General features: G+C 44.9%; 1 protein-coding gene across 1 annotated transcript in view; it reads right to left on the bottom strand.

Moving 5' to 3' along the window:
* Positions 1-9,680: 9,680 nt before the first annotated feature.
* IFT52 (intraflagellar transport 52) overlaps positions 9,681-23,607 on the bottom strand; it is a 28,012-nt gene continuing 14,085 nt past the window's right edge. Inside the window, 7 exon segments of the mRNA XM_061127314.1 lie at positions 9,681-9,909; positions 9,912-9,924; positions 11,879-12,024; positions 13,964-14,072; positions 15,179-15,266; positions 20,002-20,156; positions 23,428-23,496. Coding sequence (XP_060983297.1) covers positions 9,884-9,909; positions 9,912-9,924; positions 11,879-12,024; positions 13,964-14,072; positions 15,179-15,266; positions 20,002-20,156; positions 23,428-23,496 — 606 coding nt within the window. The 3' untranslated portion in view covers positions 9,681-9,883.

Raw genomic sequence — 23,607 nt, 5'->3', positions numbered from 1 at the left:
GGAGAAGGGGGTGACAGAGAATTAGATGGTTGAATGGCATCACCAAATCAATGGACATGAGTTTGAGTAAACTCTAGGAGATGGTGAAGGACAGGGAAGCCTGGTGTGCTGCAGTCCATGGGGTCACGGAAGAGTCAGATGTGACTTAGCGACTGAACAACAAATTTTAACTCATCTATTCCTATGAGCTAACAATAGTAGTCTCTTCTTTCGGCAGGTGGGGACACTGAGACACAGGCCTCCACCAGGTCACATTGCTAATAAATGGCAAAGCAGGGGGTCAAACCTGGGCTGTCTAGTTCTAGAGTCTATGCTCTTGATCACTACACTGGTTATCTACTTTATGAGGTGGTTGTAGGATTAAATAATTTGATATAATGTAAACCCCTGAGAACAATCCCTGGCATGTGATAAGCTCTATATTACTTGTTGTTATTGTATTATTATTATTATTATTACTCTTCAGCTGCTCTCATGCTTGTCCTTTCAGGTCTAGGAAGCTGCACTGCACACAGCACATACTCTCACACGGCTAATTAGTCTCATTTTAGGAAAAAGAACCTAGTGTTCTCGGTCAAAGTTCTTTCTTTGTCTCAAAAGAATTTAGAAATGAAGCAAGGAGATTCGGAAAGTAAAGTGAGAATTTATTTAAGCAAGAATACGCCCTCCGAAGGAGAGCAGGCAGACAGGTGAGGAGCTACTGCCCTGGATTTCTCTGGCAAGCTGGCTCTAAGGGGGATACAAATGAAAGGGTGGAATATTCTCTGGGGAAGGAGGAGTAAGGGGGTCATATTCCCTGATTCTCATCCCAGCTCCATTTTCCAAAGGGGAAGAGGGATTTTTGTCCTTATGTAGCTTAGATCCGAAGAGTCATGGCGTTGGTGCGTGATGGGAACATTATCTAACTCAATAAGGCTAATGTTATTGTAATGAGAGCTTAATGAGCAACAGGTTACATTCTGACCCGCCTTTAGGCACCTTTCTTTGTCTGCTTCCAGGACACACATCACTTAAAATGTGTGGTTTCCTGTCAGTCTGGAGGTTCCTGCTTTTCTTTGTCTGTCCATGGACCCCCGCTGTTTACAAGATGCGCGATTTCCTGCCACTTGGCCCCTGCCCCTGTTTCTCTGCACTTACCTAGCTACCTACCTGCTGTAACACTGGCAAGGACAGAGATAGGAAGCAGCTGTCTCGAGTTGCCAGGTGACCAATACATTTACTGAATGAAGAAAACATGTACAACCTAAAAGTCGAGAATCACATTTTATTCAGCAGGCTTACTAAGGACTTAAGACTGGCATACAGCCTCTCAGATAGCTCTGAGGGAACTGTTCTGCAGAAGTAAGGGAGGAGCCAAGAAATTGTTCATTTTTTGTTTTTGGCCACTCTTCGCAGCTGGTGGAATCTTATTTCCCCACCGAGGATTGAACCAGGGTCATGGCAGTGAAAGTGCCAAGTTCTAACCACTGGTCTGTCAGGGAATTTCCTATTACAGGAGTTTTATAAAACAAAAAATACAAACAAGGGGTCAGAACATCAAGTGATTATTGTTAAATTAAAGAAAAGACATCTCGAGTTAATGAATTTAGCACTTTTCTACGTAGAGGAAGATCCAAAAGTCTAGGTGTACTGAAATTATTCATCTGATTTGCACCTTAACTATCTAGGGCTAGTATCCTATATTTCTCCATCCTGAATCTTCTCAGGGTACACTGTCAGGGCTGGCTGCAGTGGCTGATGGCCACAACATCCTTTGTTTACTGAAGTGACTCAGGTGACATTCTTTGTCTACACCAGAACCTAAGAAGCCTGGAGTCAGTGAGCAGGGAGGTCACTCTGGTACCAGATGGAATCTGGTTATCTGCACAAGTGTGTCTTTTCCAGTTATCATCTTGCCAACAGACACCCCTGGAGACAGGATTCTGAGTGTCCTGGGTGCAGCCACAGCTGGGAGTGGTCGCTAGGCCCAGGACTGATAACATACAGATTACACTCTACCGGGAAGCTTTTTCTGCACATGCCTCTTTGGACAGGGCGGCTTCAGTCATTTGGTCATTTCACAATCTGCCCCACCTCGGGCTCCAGACCCAGAGCTTGCCCCTGCTTGGGAAGACAGCATCAAATTTACTTATTAAATGCTCCGGGTACAGCATCAGGCTGGACACAAATCAAACACTGACTGATAACATGTCACTAAGTGGGCTTCCCTGGTGGCTTAGATGGTAAAGAATCTGCCTGCAGTGCAGGAGACCTGGTTTCAATCTCTGAGTCAGAAAGATCCTCTGAAAACTCACTCCAGTATTCTTGCCTGGAGAATTCCATGGTCAGAGGAACCCAGTGGGCTACAGTCCACGGGGTCACAAATGATAAGTAGGATCACAGTCCCTTTGCCAGGCGTCTCCCCTCCATTTACTATGTGTGTGCTAAATTGCCTCAGTCGTGTCCAACTCCTTGCGATCCTAGGGACTATCCACTGAGCACCTCATCATCCTTGTCCTCCCACCCATACTTCCTCTGCCCATGATTTTATTGCTCTTTCAAGATGAGGGACAACCCCATATTCACATTCTTTTTGGCTGCACAGCATGCCTGTGCAATCTTAGTTCCCGGACCGGGGATCAAATGTGCACCCTCTGCAGTGGAAGCTTAGTCTTAACCACTGACTGCTGGGAAAGTCCCCACATTCACTTTTTTAGCTTCAGAGGTTGACCATAATGTTTGGCTCTTGGCAGGTACTCACAGAAGGGCTTTTACATGTTTTTAATTGAATGAATGAATGAAATATTAAAGCTAACATTTGGGCTGGAGAATTGTTAGGAAGGCACAGAACAGAATTAGGGGAACTTGGAATGTTAGGGTTGGAATTGTATCTTATAAGGACCATCAAAAGAGATTTTGAAACAAAGTTATGTTTTTCAGATACTTCTGCTCATGGAATTCTGACTGTGTCCAGTGGTTAGGACTCTGTGCTCTCAAGGCCAAGTATCAGCATTCAATCCCTGGTCGGGAAAGTAAGATCCTGAAAGCCTTGAGGCGTGGCTTAAAAAGAAAAAAATACTTCTGCCTCACACCTAAGGGTATCACTGTAGATCAGGGTAACAGGTGGTCAGAGGCATGAGAGGTCCAGGACCAGCACTGGAAATGGGAAACTTTCCCATTTCAATGAAGGGAAGCAATTCAATTATCTGATTCAAGAAATCAAATGTCAACAGCGAAATTTCCCCATCCACTTTTCAAATGATTGAGATTTTATAGATAACTATTTGCAAACCATCTATATTTAAGTTCTAGAAAAGGACTGGCAAAATATTCAGGTCAGAAAAGAAAAGCTAGATTTTACTGGGGAGGGCCAGGCAACATAGTAAAGGTTTTGCATTCATTTTGCATTTAATACTCATCACTATGAGAAGCGGGTATCAATCAACATTTAAAGATGAGGAAACTGAGGCACACAGCTGTTAAGATGCCGCGATCACGCAGCTAGTGGACACGTAGCTTGAAGCAAAGCACCCATACTTTGACATGCAAATTTGAAGAGTACAGTTTGTGCAAATATGCCAAAATGATTGGGCGAGGCTGCACCAGGGGCTAGTCTGCACCAGGGGCTAGTCATCTGGAGACAATCCAACCATCCATCTTCTCCAGAAGCTCACCAGTTGACAGGGGAGACAATGAGTAAACAGAAAATTAGATCTCTAAGGGTGAAAATAAAGGCAAGGGCTGTGGGTACCAAACAAACATGTCACTGAAGGCTCTTCAAAGCTGAGTGATTTAGGAATTTGCAAGGTGGTCTGTAGGAACAGCCAGTGCATGTTAGGGACAGAACTATTAGGAAGGACTCAGGGGCTGACCAGAGTTGAAGATATTTTTGACTCTTCTCTCACATCACTTATCTGATCTACCTGCAAATCCTATTGGCTCTCCCCTCCAACTTCACCTTCAAAATATATGAAGTGGCAAAGCACGTGAAAAGATGCTCAATACTATTTCATTAGGGAAATGCAAATTAAAACTACAATGAGATTTACACACCTAGTAGAATCGCTGACTAAAAAGACTAATCACGCCAAATGTTGGTGAAGATGGGGAGTCATCAGGTGTCTCAAATACTGTTGGTGGAATATGAAATTGTACAATCACTTTAGAAACAGCTCAGCAGCTTCTTAAAAACATACACACCTGTTAATGCCATATGGAGCCAAGAAAAGTTAATGCACATGTCCACACACAGCCTTTGACATAGTTTTATTTGTAACAGCCCCAAACTAGAAATCACCTCAGTGCCCACCAACTGGTAACTGGATAAACAAATTACAGACACAAAACAAATATATCCACTCTGACCATAAAAGGGGGTTACTTACACAATATGCAACTCAAAATAATTACGCTGAAAGAAGAGTACACACTGTCTGATTCCATTTAGGCACAACTCTAGAAACTGCAAACCAATCAGTGACAGAACCAATCCAAGGTGACAACGGCTGTAGAGAAGGGATAACAAAAGGACACGAAGCAGTTTTGGGGGAGTGATGGATATGTTCCATCGGGGTGACTCTAGGGGTCCCTCTTCAATCACTGGGGAAAATGTGGGGTCACTACCACAGAACAGAGCAATCAATCCTGCCTGGGTTTGTCCAGATTCATGCCAGGTCTAGCTGTGTCCTCACATATGCTATTGCAAAGGGTGAGAATTTGTTACTTAAAAAAAAACAACTTTTTGTACTGGGGTATAGCTGATCAACAAACGATGTTGTGGCAGTTTCAGCCATACATATACATGCATCCATTCTCCCCCAAACTCCCCTCCCACCCAAGCTGCCACATAACACTGAGCAGAGTTTCATGTGCTATATAGCAGGTCCCAACGGTGAGAATTTGGTCTCTTAGAAACCATCTACTGCAAATCTCTTGCATGCCTGACGAGAAGGATGAGACTCTGAGACGAGTGCTAGGACCTGGGCTGCTTTTATATACACACCAAGTCCAGCCCACACCTCTGATCTCTTACCCTGCGCCTTCTGGGGCATCAGCTTTCGCAAACACTTAGTTCTTCCTTTTGTAACGTGGCCACTTGCAGTTCAGCAATCAAGCAGGAAGAAGTCACGGACTACGGAGATAGGGCACACAGTCAGGGAGGGAGCAGACGACGAACAACAAGGCCTAGTCCAGAGGCGGGTGGAAACCACCCGCACCGCCTAGCTCTGCCAGGATCCAGGGCCGCACTTGGAAGCAACATCGCTCTTCTCTGTGAAGACAGGGAAAATCAGGCCTTGGAGTCCACCTGGCGGTCCCTGGTCTCCCAGAGTGACGAGGAACTAGAAACGTAAACTGCTTTGAAGCGCCCCACCTAGTAAACAAAGGCGGAAGGTGCCAGGCAGCGTAAACCTCACAGCCGGCGCCTGATTCTAAGCCCGCCCACTTTCAGGCACGCGCCCCGTATCCGGCGCCGCGCGAGGCATGGCGGGAGTCGCGCCGCCTGACGTCACTAAAGGGCGCGGGCGCTCGGGTTCGGCGTGGATTCGTGCTGCTGGGTTGTGGGTCTCCGGCCTTTCCCCCGCTTTCGTGGTCGCCCGCTGATCCCTTCGGTCCTGCCCTTCCAGAGCCGTGCTCGCTGGGAGCCTGCCGTTTCGGATCGTGGGAGGACGATGACAGGAATGCTCAGGAGGGAGAGGGAGCAAGGCAGGTACATCGCCGGCCCCTGACGCCGTGGCGGTCACGGCCAGGAGCCCGGTTGACCCCCTTCTGTGGCTCAGCAGCCCCGGACGAGCCCCTAACGCTGCAGGTTTCCTTCGTGCTGTTTGTCATCGTTTGCCACGTAAGAGATTAGTTTCTTTTACCGTTTACATTGTGAGCTACAGGAGCACAGCCCTAGGATGAAACGTTAGTAGGCTTCATGTTAAAATTTGGTACGAGCAAGATTTATTATTCTTTTAAAAGTGTATATATTTCTTCCTGTCTCTTGAAGGCAGCGGAAGAAATTAATAGCATTGGTTGTAGAAAGGTGAGCTGAATGGCTAAAGAGGTTGAAATTCTCTCCAACATCCTTCAGTTTCATTGAGACATAAATAGTCTTCTAGGACTTTTTACGGAAGAGTCTGAAAACCTCTCTTACTTGATTTTATAAGTAAACAGTAACTTAGCAAAAGCCGCATAGTAGATCTATCATCTATCATAAGATAGCACAAATTTTCTTCCTTGCTCTTTGGGAGGGAGAGACCTTTTGTCCCCCATAGGTATCTTTCTCACTATATTAACTCCTTTTTGTTTTGACACAAGCGTTTCTCTTGTCAGAGATGTTTGAGTTATTAAATAAAATCTCCAACAATTTTTTGTTGTTATTACCTACTAGGCCAAATTCTATCACTTTTTTGTGGTTGCTTTGTTTTTTTTAAGTGTGAAACAACACTTATTCAAGTTAACTTTTTCATCTCAAATGCCTTATGTGCCAGAAAAAGTTTGTGTATGCAGGTGAACAGCAACGGGGATAAAGGGCTCATGTTTGCTGGGTCATATGGTAGTTTCATTCCTGTTTTTTAAATGTTACATTCATACTGTTCTCCACAGTGGCTGTAACAATTTGCATTCCCATCAACTGTGTAAGAGGGTTCCCTTTTCTCCACATCCTCTCCAGTGTTTGTAGATTTTTTGATGACGGCCATTATAACTGCAGTGAGATGATACCTCATTGTAGCTTTGATTTGCATTTTCTCGAATGATGAGCATGTTGAGCCCCTTTGCATGTGTTTAAGGGCTCATGTTTGAATTTAAAAACACCGCTACTCACTCTCTTAACCAGTTGATTAAATTTAATTTCACCAGTAGTGGGCCTATCTGACATTATACATAGCATCACCTGTGAAGTATTCTCACCAAAAATGTTTTGTTCAAAGTTAGCCTCTATGCCTGATTTCCAGCTTGCAGGAAATAAAGGAGATGAAGGGACCATAGACACCATGATGAAGCCATCAGATTTCTAGAATGTGTGACACCTAGTTTAATCTCTTCAAAAATTCAATGTGGGGGCAACCCTGATGGTCCAGTGCTTAAGACTGCACTTCCACTGGTTGGGGCAGTTCTGTATGCCGTGAGGCATGACCAAAAAAAAAAAAAATGTCACTTTAAAAAAAAAACTAAAGAAAAAGGAACACGAGGTTGGGAGAGATTTCATGAGACTAGAGACAATGAAATCCAATATGTGACTGGATCCTAGCTTGAAAAGATACAAAACACATTTTAGGGACAAATGGGGAACATCTGAATAAGTATTAAATACTAGATATGATAATGGTATACTGTAGTTACACAGTGATGTATTTTAAGGGGTCAAGTGTTATAAAAGACTGAAATTTAATTTCAAACGTTCAGCAAGAAAAATTATACACACATACATTTAGTATATATGGCAATATGTTAACTTTTGAAAAGTAGGTTTATTGTACTTCTCTTTCCACTTTTCTGTATTTCCAATTTTTCATAAGAAGTTGGGGGAAAGCATACCTCATTGCCACAAGTCATCCATAGATGAAGGGGAAAAGCCAGTTCATGGCAAGACAGGCCTTGCCCCTTCCAAGGAAACAAGAATTCCTGAGTCAGGAGTGTGATGGGAGAAGCTCCAGGTTAGCAAGTAGGCAGGTAGTCACTGCTCCTCTGCCCCTGTCTACAAGGCCCCTGTGTCTCCACTGGAAAGTGAATTTGGATTAGATCTAAAAAGTTCCTTCTAAAACTGTAGATATAAACATATAGGTACAAAGAACAGAGTCGTGGTTACCAGAGAGGAAGGGACTGGGGGCAGGGGGGAAACACTAGGAAATATAGAAGTAGGCATGTACACATGAAACTTGCAAACCAAGGTTACCTCAAAAAATAGTAAAATTGTAATTATCTATTGCTGCTTAACAAATCACTCCAAATCAGTGGCTTCAACTGCTATTTTATTACATTTATAGATTGTGTGGGTCAGGAATTCAAAAAGGTCAGAGCAGGGACAGTTTGCTCCATAGCATCTGGGACCTCAGCTAGGACAATTGGTGACTCTTCACTCACGAGTTTAGCAGGCAATGCTTGTATAGGTTGGCTGTTGGCCAGAATATAACATCTATTCATGGCCTATCCACCTAGCAATCCAGGTAACCTCAGACTTCTTGCATGGAGGCTTGTGACTGTAACGATGAGTATCCCAAGAGAACCAGGCAGAAGCTGTATAGCCTATTATGACCTAGCCTCGGAAGTCAGTGTCACTTCCATGGTGCCACAATCAGAGGCACGGATCACGGACCTCACCTCTCAATGGCAGGAGCACCAGACCCAGAGTGTATGAGAAGAGCACATGGGTTGGGAGGTAATTTTTGAGCATGTTTTTGGAATGTATTCCAAATATATTTCCACAACACTCTATGCTGTTCCATAGCTGCTTGTCCCCAGCAGGCCCTCGGATTCTGCCCTTTCATCAAAGTGGTCTCCCCTGTCCCCAGCATTCAGTGAAGAAACCCTGCACTCAGGCTTGAGTGTGTGAGAAAATGGAAGCCTACAAACACAGCTTTAACATGAATAAATAAGTCTTTTGGAATTCAGGATGTGACTTGAGTCTTTCTTCCCAAGGTTTTAAATTAAAAAAAAAAAAAAAAAGTTCATTCCTTGACAGTGTATTCTGGCTTCAGTGATCAACTCCATGTGAAAAACTAAGGTATTAAGACTGGACATCTTTTCTAAGCCTCATTTAGGGACTTCTAGCTATTGACTGGTTATTACCACTTCCATGAATTGACATTGTCTCAGTTGGTTCTTATGCTCCAAACGAGTTCACCCTTTAGAATCCCTGTCTTCCATTAGCTTCACCACTGTTCCAGGCAAGATGTTGCCAACCTGACCTTCAACACCCAGACCAAATCTATCTCAGAATGCCAGGTTTCTTACAATAGCATCTTAGGAACCTTTTTTTTTTTTTCCTTCAAATATTTCGGCTGTACCACCACGGCATGTGGGATCTTAGCTTAATGACCAGGGATCAAACCTGTGCCCCCTGCATTGGAAGTGGAGTCTTAATCACTGAACTGCCAGGAAAGTCCCTACAACAGCATCTTAAATCCCTGCCCTTGTTATTTCCTCTTGGGGTTACATGACGCCCCCAAGGGCCTTCCTTCCACGCTTCCTACCTTTACAGAACCCACCAGTTAAGCTACTCCCATTGAACCACATCCCTTACATACATGGTGGTGGATCTGCAATCTTTGTCTTTCAGGCTTTCCCTAAAGCTGGTTCCTAGAGTATCCAGTACATTGTGCACTTCCATATTGACTGTCATGCTCAAGCAAGTACAATCTCTCCCATTGTCCTTGGGACAGATGATCACCTTTTGTCCTATATTCTAACCTAAAATGATAAAACTGAGTGGTTCAGGAGCTCAAAGGAGGGGGACAAACTGTGGGCTAAGACAACAGCCTCCAAATGGTTGAGCCTGTGGGCAGCTGGGAGGTGAAGGAGTGAGTGATCTATGTGAGGAAGATATCTACCAACTATTTTACCTTCCACCAGTGCCACCTGGGAGGCCTATTCATAGGCATAGTGGGGCAGACAGACTGTGGGTTAAGTTTGTTTTTTATGCTTTTGATAAAAGAGAATCACATCTAGAACTGGAAAGGAAAGATTTCAATGAAAGACTGATGCATCAATTATCAAAATACAGATTCAAACATTTAATTTAAAAAACAGAACATATCTTACATAAGAAATGTTGTCCCTCTCTGGGCACTACAGAAGATGCACAGACCTTCCCACAGGTCAGAGAGGAAAAACTGTACAGACAGTTTTCATAAAAAACAGAGATAATTCAAAAAGTTTACAAAGAATCAGGAGGCAGAAGATGCTTCAAGAGGCCTGGTCCTCAGAAGTTGTTCTGGAATGCTGTGTGTCAATGTCATGTTCCTGGAGGAGGAAATAAGACAGAATGTTAGTATTCCAGTTCAAAACCTAAAATGTGAGCTCTGTTGTTTTGGACTTTGATGAGCGATTCTAATTGGGACACATAGGTAATCTCTGGCTTTAAGGCTACATCCAGCCCAAGGATCAAGTTTTCATGACCAGAATAGGGCTCTGACCACAACCCACCACCCACCATGATGAGTGGGGAGCAAACACAGTTGAAGGTACTGATGCAAACACCACAGCAGACTTCTTACCTTGGCCCTGGGGGCCTGACCCTGCCTCGTCAGCAGTGTAAGTACTGCTGGGCATTTACTTGGCCCCCTCTCCCCCATGTCAGTGCTGAGCAGGTTATCAACACCTTGCCTCGGAGGTGCCTTCCTGGCACTTATCTGAAGAGTACCGCAAATGCCCATATATTCCTGCCTTGCCCACTGCATGGAGCTCAGACAGCAAGGACTGCGTTCACTGCCGTAACCCTGACATCGAGCACCATGCTAGCACACGAGGCCTACAGTATAAATACCCAGCAGTGCCAGCGCCCACCAGCGGTGGCTCAGACCCTAGTCTTTCTCTTCCGCATCTAGAATGTGTGTGTGTGTGTGTGTGTGTGTGTGTGTGAAAAATGGATTCTGTTTTATAGCCCTTTCCCAGCGGTGGCTCAGACCCTAGTCTTTCTCTTCCGCATCTAGAGTGTGTGTGTGTGTGTGTGTGTGTGTGTGTGTGTGAAAAATGGATTCTGTTTTATAGCCCTTTCTCAGCGGTGGCTCAGACCCTAGTCTTTCTCTTCCGCATCTAGAATGTGTGTGTGTGTGTGTGAAAAATGGATTCTCTTCATACTGTTTTATAGCCCTTTCCCCCCATCCCACTGCTGTATCATGAATGTCTTCCCAAGTGCTTGAACATCCTTCTAAACGTTCTTAATCTTATGTATGCACCCTAGGTACTTAACTAGTTCCCTACTGATGGTTTTCTTCTATGAAAACAATACTTTGCTGAGCATTCTGACTGGTAAATCGACATGTATTCAGGATTATATTATTTCTTTATTTTTATTTTTTGGCTGTGTGGTGTGGTACTTGGGATGTTAGTTCCCTGACCAGGGATTGAACCTGTGCCCCCTGCAGTGGAAGTGTGGAGTCTTAACCACTGAACTGCCAGGGAAGTCCCAGGATTGTATTATTAAGACAAATTCTGAAGATTAAAATTGCTGGGTCAGAGGTATCCATGTATTTCAGGGCTTCTGAATATCCTAAAAACTATCTCCATAAAAATGGAACCAGCTTATTCTCCAATCAGTAGTATATAAATGAATATCCATTTACCAGCAGTGGTTGGGCATTTAATTTTAGAAATCCTGTCCCAAGGACAGACAAGATGAAGGCCTGGCATAATAAATTTTAAGTCCTCAGTCCAGGGCAAGATGATTTCTGTCCTCATATCCTGCTGCTCTGTCCTTGGCTAAGTTCTCTTCTGCCACACAGGCATCACTGCTGTTCCTCAAACGAGCCAAGCAGAGTCCAGGCTTAGGGACTCTGCACAGGTCTTCTCTCTGCCCAGGACACTCATCTCCCAGCTATCTCCATGGCCAGCCCCCGAACACCTGCCAGTCCTGGCTCCCATGCCAGCTCTGGAGTGTGTGTGGCCCACCCTGACCACCCCTGAATCTTGCCACAGTCAGGACACTAATCCCTCTGACCCTGCTCTGTTTTTATACCACGTTTCATCTCCTGGCATCCTGTGTGATTTAATACTTAAGATACTATGTTGATTGTTTACTGTCTGTCTCCTCCTGCTAGAATACACATTCCATAAGCGCAGAAATCATCACCTGTTTTGTCCACCTAGTAGACAGTGAAATACCGACAGAATGAATGAATGGCATATAACATGAGAAGTCCAGTATATGGATGACATCCCCACTTGACCACTTGAGTGGGCCTTCTGGGCTCTGTACCTGGTTCAACTTCTTGAACTCCACCACTTGGAAGAAGATGTGCTCAAGGATATGTTTGGCATCTTGCCGGTCCTTTGGGAGCTTATTGGTGACTCCGAGGATGTCGCCACACTTCCTGACATAGAATTCCAGGTCTTCTTCAGTACCTGAGCACAGTTGGGGTGGTTAGATTCATCCTTGATTCTGCCCTGCCCCAAGTACAGACTTACTGTGGTCTGGATATCCCGGTAGGGTTCCTACATCTCTCAAGGTCACTCACCTCTCCCTTGGGTAATGTGACCAAAGGACTCAAACAGTGATAGACTGTAGAGATCTCTAATGTGCTGTTTTTGTAAATTAGTAGGCCAGAAGTGTGACACTCCTAGATAGAATAAAGCTGCACTGGTTCTGGCTCACTATTCCCAGATCCAGCATTCCTACATTACAAAGAGGAGGAGCACCCAGCAGGAAATGAAATTACCATTCTCTGAATGCCACAGGGACCATTATGAGAAGGACATATGGATATTTTAAAGAGCATTTATTATAGCAATGTTATAGAAAAGGAATGAAAGAAAAAATCACCCATAATTCTCTGAAACAATTACCGGCTCTATATCAAGAATGGAAGGTCATTACTGCCCTTCTTACACTAGACTGTAACTTCTTTCTTTTTACCCTCTGACTTGCATTTTTAAAGTTATGGTAGAAATGATATCTCATTCTAATCCCCACCAATACTATCTAGGATAAATACTGCTATGTATGCCTGCATATCTACATGTGTAAAAAAAAAAATCCCTACATGTGTAGGGATCAGACTACAATAGTTCTGTAAGTTGTCTTTATCATTTAATGGTGTAACATGGACATTCCATGTCAAAGCCTATGCTCATCTTTCAACAGTTTGTTTCATATATATATTTTTTAAACCAGTCTTCCTACTGATAGGCTGTTAGACTGTTGTCAATTTTTTGAATGATACAATTAATTGCTCTATAGGTGTACCTTTTTGTTTTGCATTTCTACAAGAAATTCTGGAAGATAGACTGCTAGAATCAGAAATGCTGGGGCAAAGCATCTAATCCTTCACAGGTCTATTATTCCTACAGGGTAATTACTGGGTCTTACTAATATCTGATTGCGCAGCACCTACCACAATATCTGGAATGGAACAGAAATGCAATGTCTGACACTGAACTGTGTTCACTTTTGCATACTTCTCTCTCGTCTCTGAGCATATACAGATGTTTGCATAGTTGAGATCCAACCACAGGTACAATTTTCTATTTTGCTTTCTTCATTTAGGAATCTCCAGTTCACTCAGTGTCCCCACCCCAGGCTTTGTAAAGCTCTTTTATAATGACTACGTTTTATCCCACTGACTGAATATGACACAGTTTACTACCACTCCCCTGTGACTGAACACTAAGGCTATTCCCAACTGTATTTTATTTTTTAAATAAATAAAGTAGTAGTCTCATCTGTATACCTTCACTTGTCTCCCTAGGGTAGATTCCCAGGAGTGGGGTCACTGTCTCAGAATGGATGGTTACTTTTATGTCTCTGAGCACACGTGTGCAGGCCCATGTGCTGTGCTGGGGGCAGGGCACGTCAGGAGCAGCCCTGGGCTGAGAGTCGGAGCGCCACTCACGGAGCAGCTGTGAAGCCCGGGACCTTTCCTCACCCGTGAGTCAGGGTGGGCACACTGGACTCTCTAGGGTCCCTTCCAGTCTGAAGTCTCTAATTCTTTTGGACCTAACTGAATCTTCTTATTCAAGTGCTCCTATGACCACTGGCCTAGATTTGCTATGTGGCAGCCAAGGTCAGGATTCATCCTGGGGTCACTCAACAGGTCAGAGATAAAGACTCACAGGAATTAAAGCTGAGATTCTGGCCTCCGCTTGGCACTGCCCTCTAACTCACTGAGCTAACTGGCTCTTACAGTCAACATCATTTACAGGAAATAAGCAAAACTGTCATTTTATATACTCCCATTCCTATTTTCTTCTCCGTAAACAAACTAAACTTTCTCCCGTGGCAAATCTCAGAAATTCACAGTTTACTAAAACTCACAAAAGAAAACAAAAATTTGACCAAACTCACACTTATTGGTAATCTGAGCAAGCCGGGCCTTCTCAGAGGAGAACGTCTCATCTAAGTCAAATAGCTCCAGCGGAGGAGGTGGTAATTCCCTGAAAGTAGGAGGGAAAACCTAAAAGGCAATGAGGTCTTTTATGAAAGAGCGTATCCAGAGCCGTAACTGACAGGAATGAGACAGAAGGAAAACAAGAGGATGGAACGCCCAGCGCCCATCACCCTTCCGCCCTAACCCATGAGGCCACAGCAAGCAAGATGGTGGCACACTGGAGGCAACCCAGCAGAACCAGCTCCAACCACACCACCGAGCCGACCAAGCAGGTGTCCCAGCGCCCAGTAACTTGTTCAAGGACACAAAGCTTGGCGCTTCTCAGGCTTTTATTTGTGTTGAGTTTTTGACTGTTTCTCATCTAATCATGACAGAAATTAGGGCAATGGATGTAGATTAATATAGAAAGTGCTGAACTTAAGAGCCAGAGTTCACAGGTATGAACCAGCAGTGTGCTGCCAAATGCTGAGCTATCACTTAAAACAAGAGGCCTGATCTGTAGCATTTGTCATTTTCTGTTCTATAAACACCTCCACCATGGCCAATTTTCAAGCTACCAAGCTGTAGCCAGTTAACTGCCTTGTAACATTCCAGAATATAGGAGGATAAAACAAATTTTTAAATATTCATTTATTTATTTAGCTGCACTGGGTGTTAGTTGTTGGATCTTTATTTGCAGCATGTGGGATCTAGTTCCCTGACCAGGGATCAAACCTGGGCCCCCTGCATTGGGAGCGTGGAGTCTTAGCCACTAGACCACCAGGGAAAAGTTCAGCATAAGACAGTTCCAGAGGCAAGTGGAGCTCATGTTGAACTGGAATGTTGAAAAATAACCTGTAGACACATGGTTGGCCCCTCGGCTATGAGAACTGTGCTGTGAATCTTTCTAGCACAAAGCTCTTCCTCCTTTTCACCCAGGAATTCTCATATATGCCCTCAACCCAACAGGATGGGAAATGTTTAGCAGCCAAAGAGGTCCACGCCCTTGATTCCTCAGTTGAGAACCACATCAAATGGAAGTACGTATAGAATACTAACAGGCTTGGTCTCTGCATATTTAGAGCCAGACACACATGACCCCACGAGGAGGCCTGTTCCACGTGAGGCCAGCTGGCAAGGGAAGGGCAGACATCGAGGCTCTGCAGCCAGATGCTCCACGCACACCTACTCACTGCTGGCTGAAGGGCTGGCAGCGGCGTCTCAAACTGAGGCTGGATGAGCTGGAGAGGTTCATGTTTCACGTTGAGCTGTTCATAAGCCCTGTGTAGAGAAGATAAAAATGTGGGAATCAAGATGAGACACCAAGGCAAAGCACGTCTAATTGATCACACGGTGCTCTTCTCCACTGAATCAGGCAGTGTAGCATATTGGCAAAAAAAATTAAAGTCACACAAAATGCGCTGTTACATGCAATGGAATGAGCCTTTCAGACATCTCCTCTATTGTAGTAGACAGTGTGACTTTATCGAGAATTGAAAGGGAAAGTTCTGTCAAGTTTCCTATCAGGATTCTGAATAGGCTTCTAATTTTTACCCACCGGACACTGAATTCTGCAACTCATTGTGTTTCCTTATTTGTTTTCACCATTAAGAGACAGGAGTCAAACCTGAAGTCTGAATAGAGCCGCAGGATATGCACTTCTCTGTGTCCATTCACTCCATAAACATTTACTGAACACCTACTGTGTGCCAGTCAGTTTTATCCACCAGGAGTCCAGCAGCAGGGACAAAAAAAAAGAGACCAAGGCAGGCCCTCAGGGGACTGACATTCTAGCAGAAGAGAGACACCCAATAAACGAAAGCTATGATGCCAGGGATTAATAAGCATTAGGAAGAAAAGCAGATCAGGAGAGAGGGACAGAGAGAGGGGAGGGCAGCTGGTCTAAGCTGCCCCTAGTGAAGGCAGGGCCGGGGCGTGCAGCCACCCTCAGAGGTGTCCTGGGCAGAGGTCAGTAAGGAGAAGGGGGAAAGGGGGCGAGACATTTTCAGAGAACAGCAGGGCAGCCAGTGAGGCTGCAGTGCAAGGAGAGCAGGAGGAAGGGGTTTATGGAGTCACGTGCTGACCTTCCTCCGAGATCATTTTTTTTTTTACTGCACTTCCCCTTTCCCTCCCTTCTCTCGAACATTCAGTTGACGACCTTTTGCATCGTGTACAGGCTGCCAACTGGCTGACCTCCTCTGGAAATGAGGCAAATTAAAATATACTCACCCAACTGAAACTGTATGCTCATGTGTAGCCTTTCAAAATTCATCTAAATGAGCAAACGCCAACAAGTGTGGACAAAGTTCATGCCTGTTTCTCTGCATGGGTGCTTGCAGAAAGGACACTGATCTGTGACTGCAGAAAGGAGCTTAGCTGAGCTTACTGCTGTCACCTCCTCTACTAGTCCCAGGTGTTCGGGGAGCCTCTTTCCTAGCAGTGAGCAGAAGAGCCCCATGGAGAGAAGAGAAATAAGGATTCTCGAGCATCTACTGCATACCATGCACTGTGCCTGACCCTGGGTGAGGCACTGATTTCATTGAATCCTCAAAAACAATTCTGGGCAGTGGGTGTAATCTCTTACAGGAAGAGGAAACAGGTACAGAGAATAAGTAGCTTCCCAAGGTCACAAGATTAAGAAGCCTCGGAGGCAAGATTAGAACTCAGATCTGGCCAATCCCTGCTAATCAGAAGCCCCATGACTCAGTCTACCCAGAAGGCAAAATGAAAGGCAGTTCTAAGATAAAAGTCCTACTATCCACACAAAGAACCCTGCTGCTATCAGTCCTCACCTTGGTCATCCTAGCCATGACATTCTGTTTTCCGTCCCGAGACAGAGCTGACTACTAAAGCCCTGTATCACTAATAAAACAAGTTCTACTAAGTCTTCCCTTTCTCCACTAAGCTCACCACCTGCCCAAATCTTCCTCCTACGAGGAGCCAACATATACCGGATGGGGGTGTGTGGTTGGTGGAGAAGCTCATCTTAAAACCAGGCAAAACCTAATTCAGGAAAATGATCAGGGACTGCCCTGGTGGTCCACTGTCTGAGACTCCAAGCTTCCAATGCAGGGGGCCCAGGTTCTATCCTGGTGACTGAACTAGATCCCACAGGCTGCAACTAAAGATCTTGTGTGCCACAACTAAGACCTGGTACCACCAAATACATTTTTAAAAAAAGAGAAAGATGATCAATATGGGAAAAGGGGAAGAATAAATGCCATCACTATACACAAATCTGTGAAATGGGGCTGCTCCATATTCCAGAATACTCTGGCCTGACCTTTGGCATTGCATTTTCACCGCCCTCGTCTCACTCCCCACCCCACCATGAACAGTGAGGGCAGGCAGGCCACACCGTCTCTCATCTCACACCCCACAGGCATCAATAAAGACCAGAAGGACATCAACAGATGAATGGATAAGGAAGCTGTGGTACATATATACAATGGAATACAACTCAGCCACAAAAAGGAACATATTTGAATCCGTTCTAATGAGGTGGACGAAACTAGAGCCTATTATACAGAGTGAAGTAAGTCAGAAACAGAAATAGAAGTATTGTATACTATCGCATATATATGGAATCTAAAGAGATGGCACTGATGAATTTATTTTCAGGGCAGCAATGGAGAGACAGAGTACAGACCTATGGACATGGTGGGAGGAGAGGAGGGAGAAGGGGAGATGTATGAACAGAGTAACATAGACATTTACATTACCATAAATGTCATGTCATGTATGACATTTACATGTCACAAATGTAAATGTCATATGTAAAACAGATAGCCAATGGGAGTTTGCTCTATGACTCAGGGAACTCAAACAGGGGCTCTGTGACAGTCTAGAAGCGTAGGAGGGGGAGGGAGATGGGAAGGAGAGGACGTGGATGTGCCTATGTCTGATTCTTGTTGATGTATGACAGAAAACCACAAAATTCTGTAAAGCAATCATCCTTCAATTAAAAAAAAAAGGGATAATCTAAAAAAACAAGACCAGAAGGACAAATGAAGTCACCTCAGAGTAATACTTACAGTTGACATAAATATTTAACAACTAATGGAACTGTTACTCAGAAAGAGAAGCTGCATTCAAAAGTTGTTACGTGTGAATGAAAATACCTACGAACTCCACAGAGAAACCGGAAACCAGGAATGCCTGCCCTCTGCTGCGGTGTGAAAGATAAACACGATGAAAAGAGCTGTCCAGGCCTCGGAAACACCCACCCCCCGACCCTGCAGACACTAAAAACTGCAGACGGTTCCAGTGAACCCCTCATCCAACGCTGAGGAGTGGCTGTGATGGCCCAGCCCTCCCCGCATCAGGACAAAAGCAGCTCAAAACGGCAGAAGCCGGATGGACTGGAAGCAGCCACCGAAGCAGGGTGACGAACTTTTCTTCTAAGAGAAGCCCTGACTGAGAAGGCAAACACTGGGGCACAAAACCAAGCAAGCAGAGAGCCAGATGTGCAGCCAGAATTTATGACCTGGCTGTCAGCTGCAGGCGGCGAGGGGTGCAGAGATGCCCAGGCAGCTCTGGGAACGTTGGTGCGGGGTTCTGTTGTTGCTGTTTTGGTTTTGGTTTTGGTCACACCGCATGGCCTGTGAGATTTTAGTTCCCTGACCAGGGACTGAACCTGTGCCCTCTGCAGTGGAAGTGCAGTCTTAACCACTGGATGACTGTTTTGCTTTTTGAGAAACAATCTAGTCTCCTGACAAATCCCCAGATAATTTCTTCCCAGGTTCAGCATTAAGATTGGCTGGATTTAAATTCAGGCCCCACTGAAAACTAGCCTCTTAGCTTCCCTGTGCCTCAGTGTCTCACACATACAACAAGGAGAATGAACCACACTCTGATTTTACATGATAAAGCAACGTACATAGAAAACTTAACATGGTACTTGTTAAAAGTCAAGGCTAAATGCAGTTCAAACAGCAACTAGGGATAACCTTCCTTGCCTGGACACACCCTGCCTTTGCTCATAGTGACCTTCCTGCAGAAGGCTCTCTTCCAGCACCCCCAACCCTCTCCTGAAATCCTCTCACCCCGTAAAGTGCAGCATCCAGTAGAGGACCAGGCAGACCCAGGTCACCAAGAAATGTTTTTGGAAATCATCAATGGCTGGCTCAAAGGGCCCCTCTTTCTTAAAGCCTTCCTGGCAACCCCAGTCAGAATGGACTTCTCTTGCCTCATTATGCCACAGCCTCTAGTTTTACATTTCATACTTTGCCTTAGATTGATAACCTTTCATCACAGCTTTGGTCCGTCCCCTCCATAAAACCCTACACTTTAGGTACAATGCTCAGCACAGTTGGTGCTCTAGGAGTACTTGGTGACCTTGCGCATAAATACAGGGGACAGGACATTAAACAGTCATCTGTAGCTGTGCGTTCAGCCTTTGGTTTATTATTAGAGATGTGTTAATAGATCCTGTGCCCAGCCCAAGATGCTCAAAAATGTTAGTCCCTGCCTCTGTCCTTAGGGATGCAACAGAGCAGGCAAAAAACCACAACAGAGCAGGCAATGACACTGAAGGTCACTTGGGCCTGGCTTGAAATTTCTGCTCCCAACGTGGAAGAATCCTTCCCCAAGAAACCTCAGACTCCTTGACCAAAAATAAGGCAGGTAACTCAGAGGACCACTGAAAGCATTAAATGAAGGCACAACACGGCGTGCTTACAGGGTGACTAACCATCTTGATTTACTGAGTGGGTCCCTGGGGCGTGGGGCTCTCTGTGCTAAGACCAGGAAAGTCTCGGGCAAACCAGGCCAAGCTGGTTCCTCTAAATGTCTGATACAAAGCCTGGAACACAGCAGAGGCTGATAACTGCGGGCAGTTTCCTCTGCATCAAGTCCCGCCCCAATCCCCCGGCTGTCCTGGTCAACCTCATCACAGATCTGAGAACACGTTTTGTCCATCACACTTATTGTGACCCTATCTCCTGTCCCCAGGCCCGTGTCTACAGACTGAACACTCAGATTGGAGTGCAGAGCAGTGGAGAGCCGCGGTACTGACTTGATGACCTTTGGGAGGGAGGTGGTATCCAGCTGGTAAAGGGACAGGTCGAAGAGGCTGGTGAAGTCCCGCGGGTTCTCGTCGCCCTCCTGGAGACACACTCGCAGCCGCTCGGACAGGGCAGCTGTGTCAGGCAGCATCATGTAGTCGGAAATCTGAAAGTGACAAGACGGTTCCTTTCAGCAGAGCAGGGGCTAGGATTTACTGTCTGGTCTCCAATGCCTCAGGTCTGAATCTGCAATATTTCTCTTCTCTTGCTAAGACATCTCACTGATTACGCTCACTGACAACCAAACCTTAAATATGCCAATTTCTGTGGAAAGAAGGACCAAGGTCACCTGAGTAAACCCCAACGCTGGCAAAATCCATGGTGCAGGCTGGTGTGCACACAGCTGGACACAGCTGGAGAAATGCATAACCCCTGCTGATGGCCCTCCTTCTCCTTTTTGTGATCTTGAAGGCTCAGCCATCAACTCAATTCTCAAGTTCATTCCCTATTCCCATTCTCCTAGGCAGTTCTGTCTGCCACTTCAACCAACTAAAATGATTTTCCCTTTCTTAATTTTAGTTGGTGACCTTATTTTCTAGTTCAGTGAGAAAACAGAAGCAACCATAAAAGAAAATCCACAAGCTCCCATTTCAAAGTCTATCCTCTCTCCAGCCACCAGCATCCAGGCTGTATACTCTGCTTTCTCTCCTGTCCTATATATGAACCACGTGTGACCCCGGCACAGACAACCCCTTCCTGGACACTAGACCCTAATTCTTCTTGCCTAGCCGAGGACATGCCTGCAGCCCTGCTGAGAACCTTGAATGATGACACCTTGGTTACAGTAAAAGACTAGGAAATCCTATGTCCGTCAATAGGTATACCACAGTCAGTACACCGCAGTACAAACAATGGACAATACAGCTTCCAAAAAACAATCAAAAGAAAGCTTTTTATGAACAATATGGAAAAATCTCCCAGACATGATATTTAAAAAGCGAGGTGCTAGGCAGTATATATACATACCATACATATAGCACCATCTGGGTAAAACAAGGGGGAAGGAGAGTATACACACACACATACACACACACACACACACGTTTGCTTATCTGTGTATAAACTATCTCTGGAATAACATATGAGAAACTGCTAAGATTGGTGTCACTGGGGAGGAGAACCAGGTGGCTGGGCAAAGGCAGAAGGGAGAGCCTTCAGTGTGCCTGCTCTTGAATTCCAAACGATGGGAAGACATTACCTAGCCAGGCAATAAATTTAAGTTTAAATGAATGCATGCTGGCAGCCTGAAGTTTGTATGTTCCTAATTTCCCTTTGAACTGCGTTTATCCTGGACTTCTAATAAGGCTAACTTGCTAACAGTTTTAAAAACTGATCTCTAAACTCACAACAAACAGCTACACATTCTCCACCGCCAGTGCTTGGGGAGATGCGGCTGAGCTTGATAACAGTGAGACTGAGTCAAACAGGCGCACTTTTTTCTACACCCCATGCATCATAAACTTTCCCAATCCTTAAACTTTTTAGACCAGAAACAAAGGGGAAGCATCATTAACGCCCTTCCTAGCATGATCTGCTGATGCAGAGGTTTCCTCTAACAGGGAAGAGACGACGGTGAGAGCACACGGCCCGGGGATGGGTGCAGGCCGAGACACCCCAAAGGTCGCTTCAGCCGTGTCCGACTCTGCAACCCCATGGACTGTAGCCCGCCAGGCTCCTCTGTCCATGGAATTCTCCAGGCAAGAACACTGGATTGGATTGCCATTCCCTTCTGCACGATATCTTCCTGACCCAGGAACAAGGGCTCAGCCAGGGATTAATCTAAGTGGGAACCTTGAAGAATTGACTTACTTCCGTTTCCTCAGTTAGAAAACAGGAGTGACAGAAACTGAGCAAGAGCAAGGTGGCCAGACGGGGCCGGAGCAGACGCAGCACCTCTTAGCATTACTGCCCCTGACACACAACACTCCAACTAGGGTGGTGGCTGCCAAACACGCCACCCACTCAGAGCTGGGTCCTCTGAAACCTCAAAAGCCAATTCCTGGTTGTACCCCAATTCTTTGGTTTTGGGGCTTACATCACTTTTCAGGAGGAGTTGAAGCACAACAGCCCCACACTTCATGTTTCCATGTGAGGGAATGTTTTAGACGTGAGGCTCTCATGTTTCCGAACCTGATCAGCCCGAGGTTTCCCAGCCAAGTCAGTCCTCAGCCGAGGGCACACGCCGTCTGTGGGCAGCCATTTCTGATGGTCTCTGGCCGCCTTGTGCTACCCATAGCCAAAAAATAATTTTCCTGACATGTCAGCAGTTAAGAAACACAGAGGTAAATGAAGAAGGAGTAGACTTTTGAGTCAGGAGTCCTGGGTTTAGTTCCCAGCTCTGTAACTGTTGGTACTTTGGGCATATTGCAGTCTTGCAGAATTTCAGTTTCATTGATAAAAAGTGAATAAAACCATCTACTTCCCAGAGCTGTAGTGAGGTTTAAATAGAATGATTTATGTGGAAGTATGTGATATACAGGGCCTGGTATTAATATATAACAAATACAAGAGGTTTTTTAAAAAAGTCTTGATAGATGTGTAGCCCTTTTATACACTTTAGTTTAACAAGTAAATTTATGTTGATACACTTAAGCCTCATAATTACCCTATGAGACAGGTACTAGTAGCCCCAAAACTAATGAGAAAATGAATATGAAAAAAGGTCAGAAATAACCTGCTTAAGGTTTCAAGGCTCATGGTGGAGCGAGACCAAGAATGCAGTTACTGGTTCCCAGTCCAGTGCTGGTCTTTTATTTTTTGAAAAAAATATTTATTTACTTGGCTCTACTGGGTCTTAGTTGCCACATGAGGAAACTTCAATTGTGCCAAGTGGGATCCAGTTCCCTGACCATGGACTGAACCCGGGGCCCCTGCAATGAGAGCACAGTCTTCGCCACCAGACCACCAGGGAAGTCCCTCCAGTGCTGGTCTTACCACTCTCCCATGTCTGATGAAGTACTATCACAATGCCTTTAGGATTGTTCTTCCTAAAGGCAACCAAATTGGAGTTTAAAACTTAAATTCTGATGGTCTTTGTTTCTTTATGAAAAAGTACTTTTATATACTTCATAGTTTTGAAGACGTATTTCTCTACAGATACTGATTCTGAATATTTCAGCCAGAGAGCATATGTTAAGTTCCAGTTATAACATATACAGAGAGAGGCTCCCACCCTGCTGAATTCTATGACTAACAATATAATTTACTGATTTTTTTTTTACAGCATAGGCTTCATCTTGACAAAAAGCATCATTGCTTGGTATCTTACAGATAAGGTAAGAGACAGCTACGTTTTTGGAACTGTTAGAAGTGGTGCTGAGAAGCTGGACCCATTTTTTATTTCAAAGTTTTTAAGTAATTCACAACCTCCTACCTACCTCTGGGTCCTCAGCATCAATCTGGTTTAGGTGGATGTCTTCTGTCGTGAGCCACCGGAAAACAACATCCTAAATTAAAAAATAAACACAGAATTACACACTGGGTATTTGAGAAAGCTGTAGGCAGGACTAGATAATTTAATCAAGAAAAATGATGACAGGAAAGAGACTATACAGCAG

Source organism: Dama dama, chromosome 23, assembly GCF_033118175.1.
Source record: "Dama dama isolate Ldn47 chromosome 23, ASM3311817v1, whole genome shotgun sequence".
Classification (NCBI taxonomy): Eukaryota; Metazoa; Chordata; class Mammalia; order Artiodactyla; family Cervidae; genus Dama; species Dama dama.
This window is presented reverse-complemented; position numbering and strand designations above follow the sequence as displayed.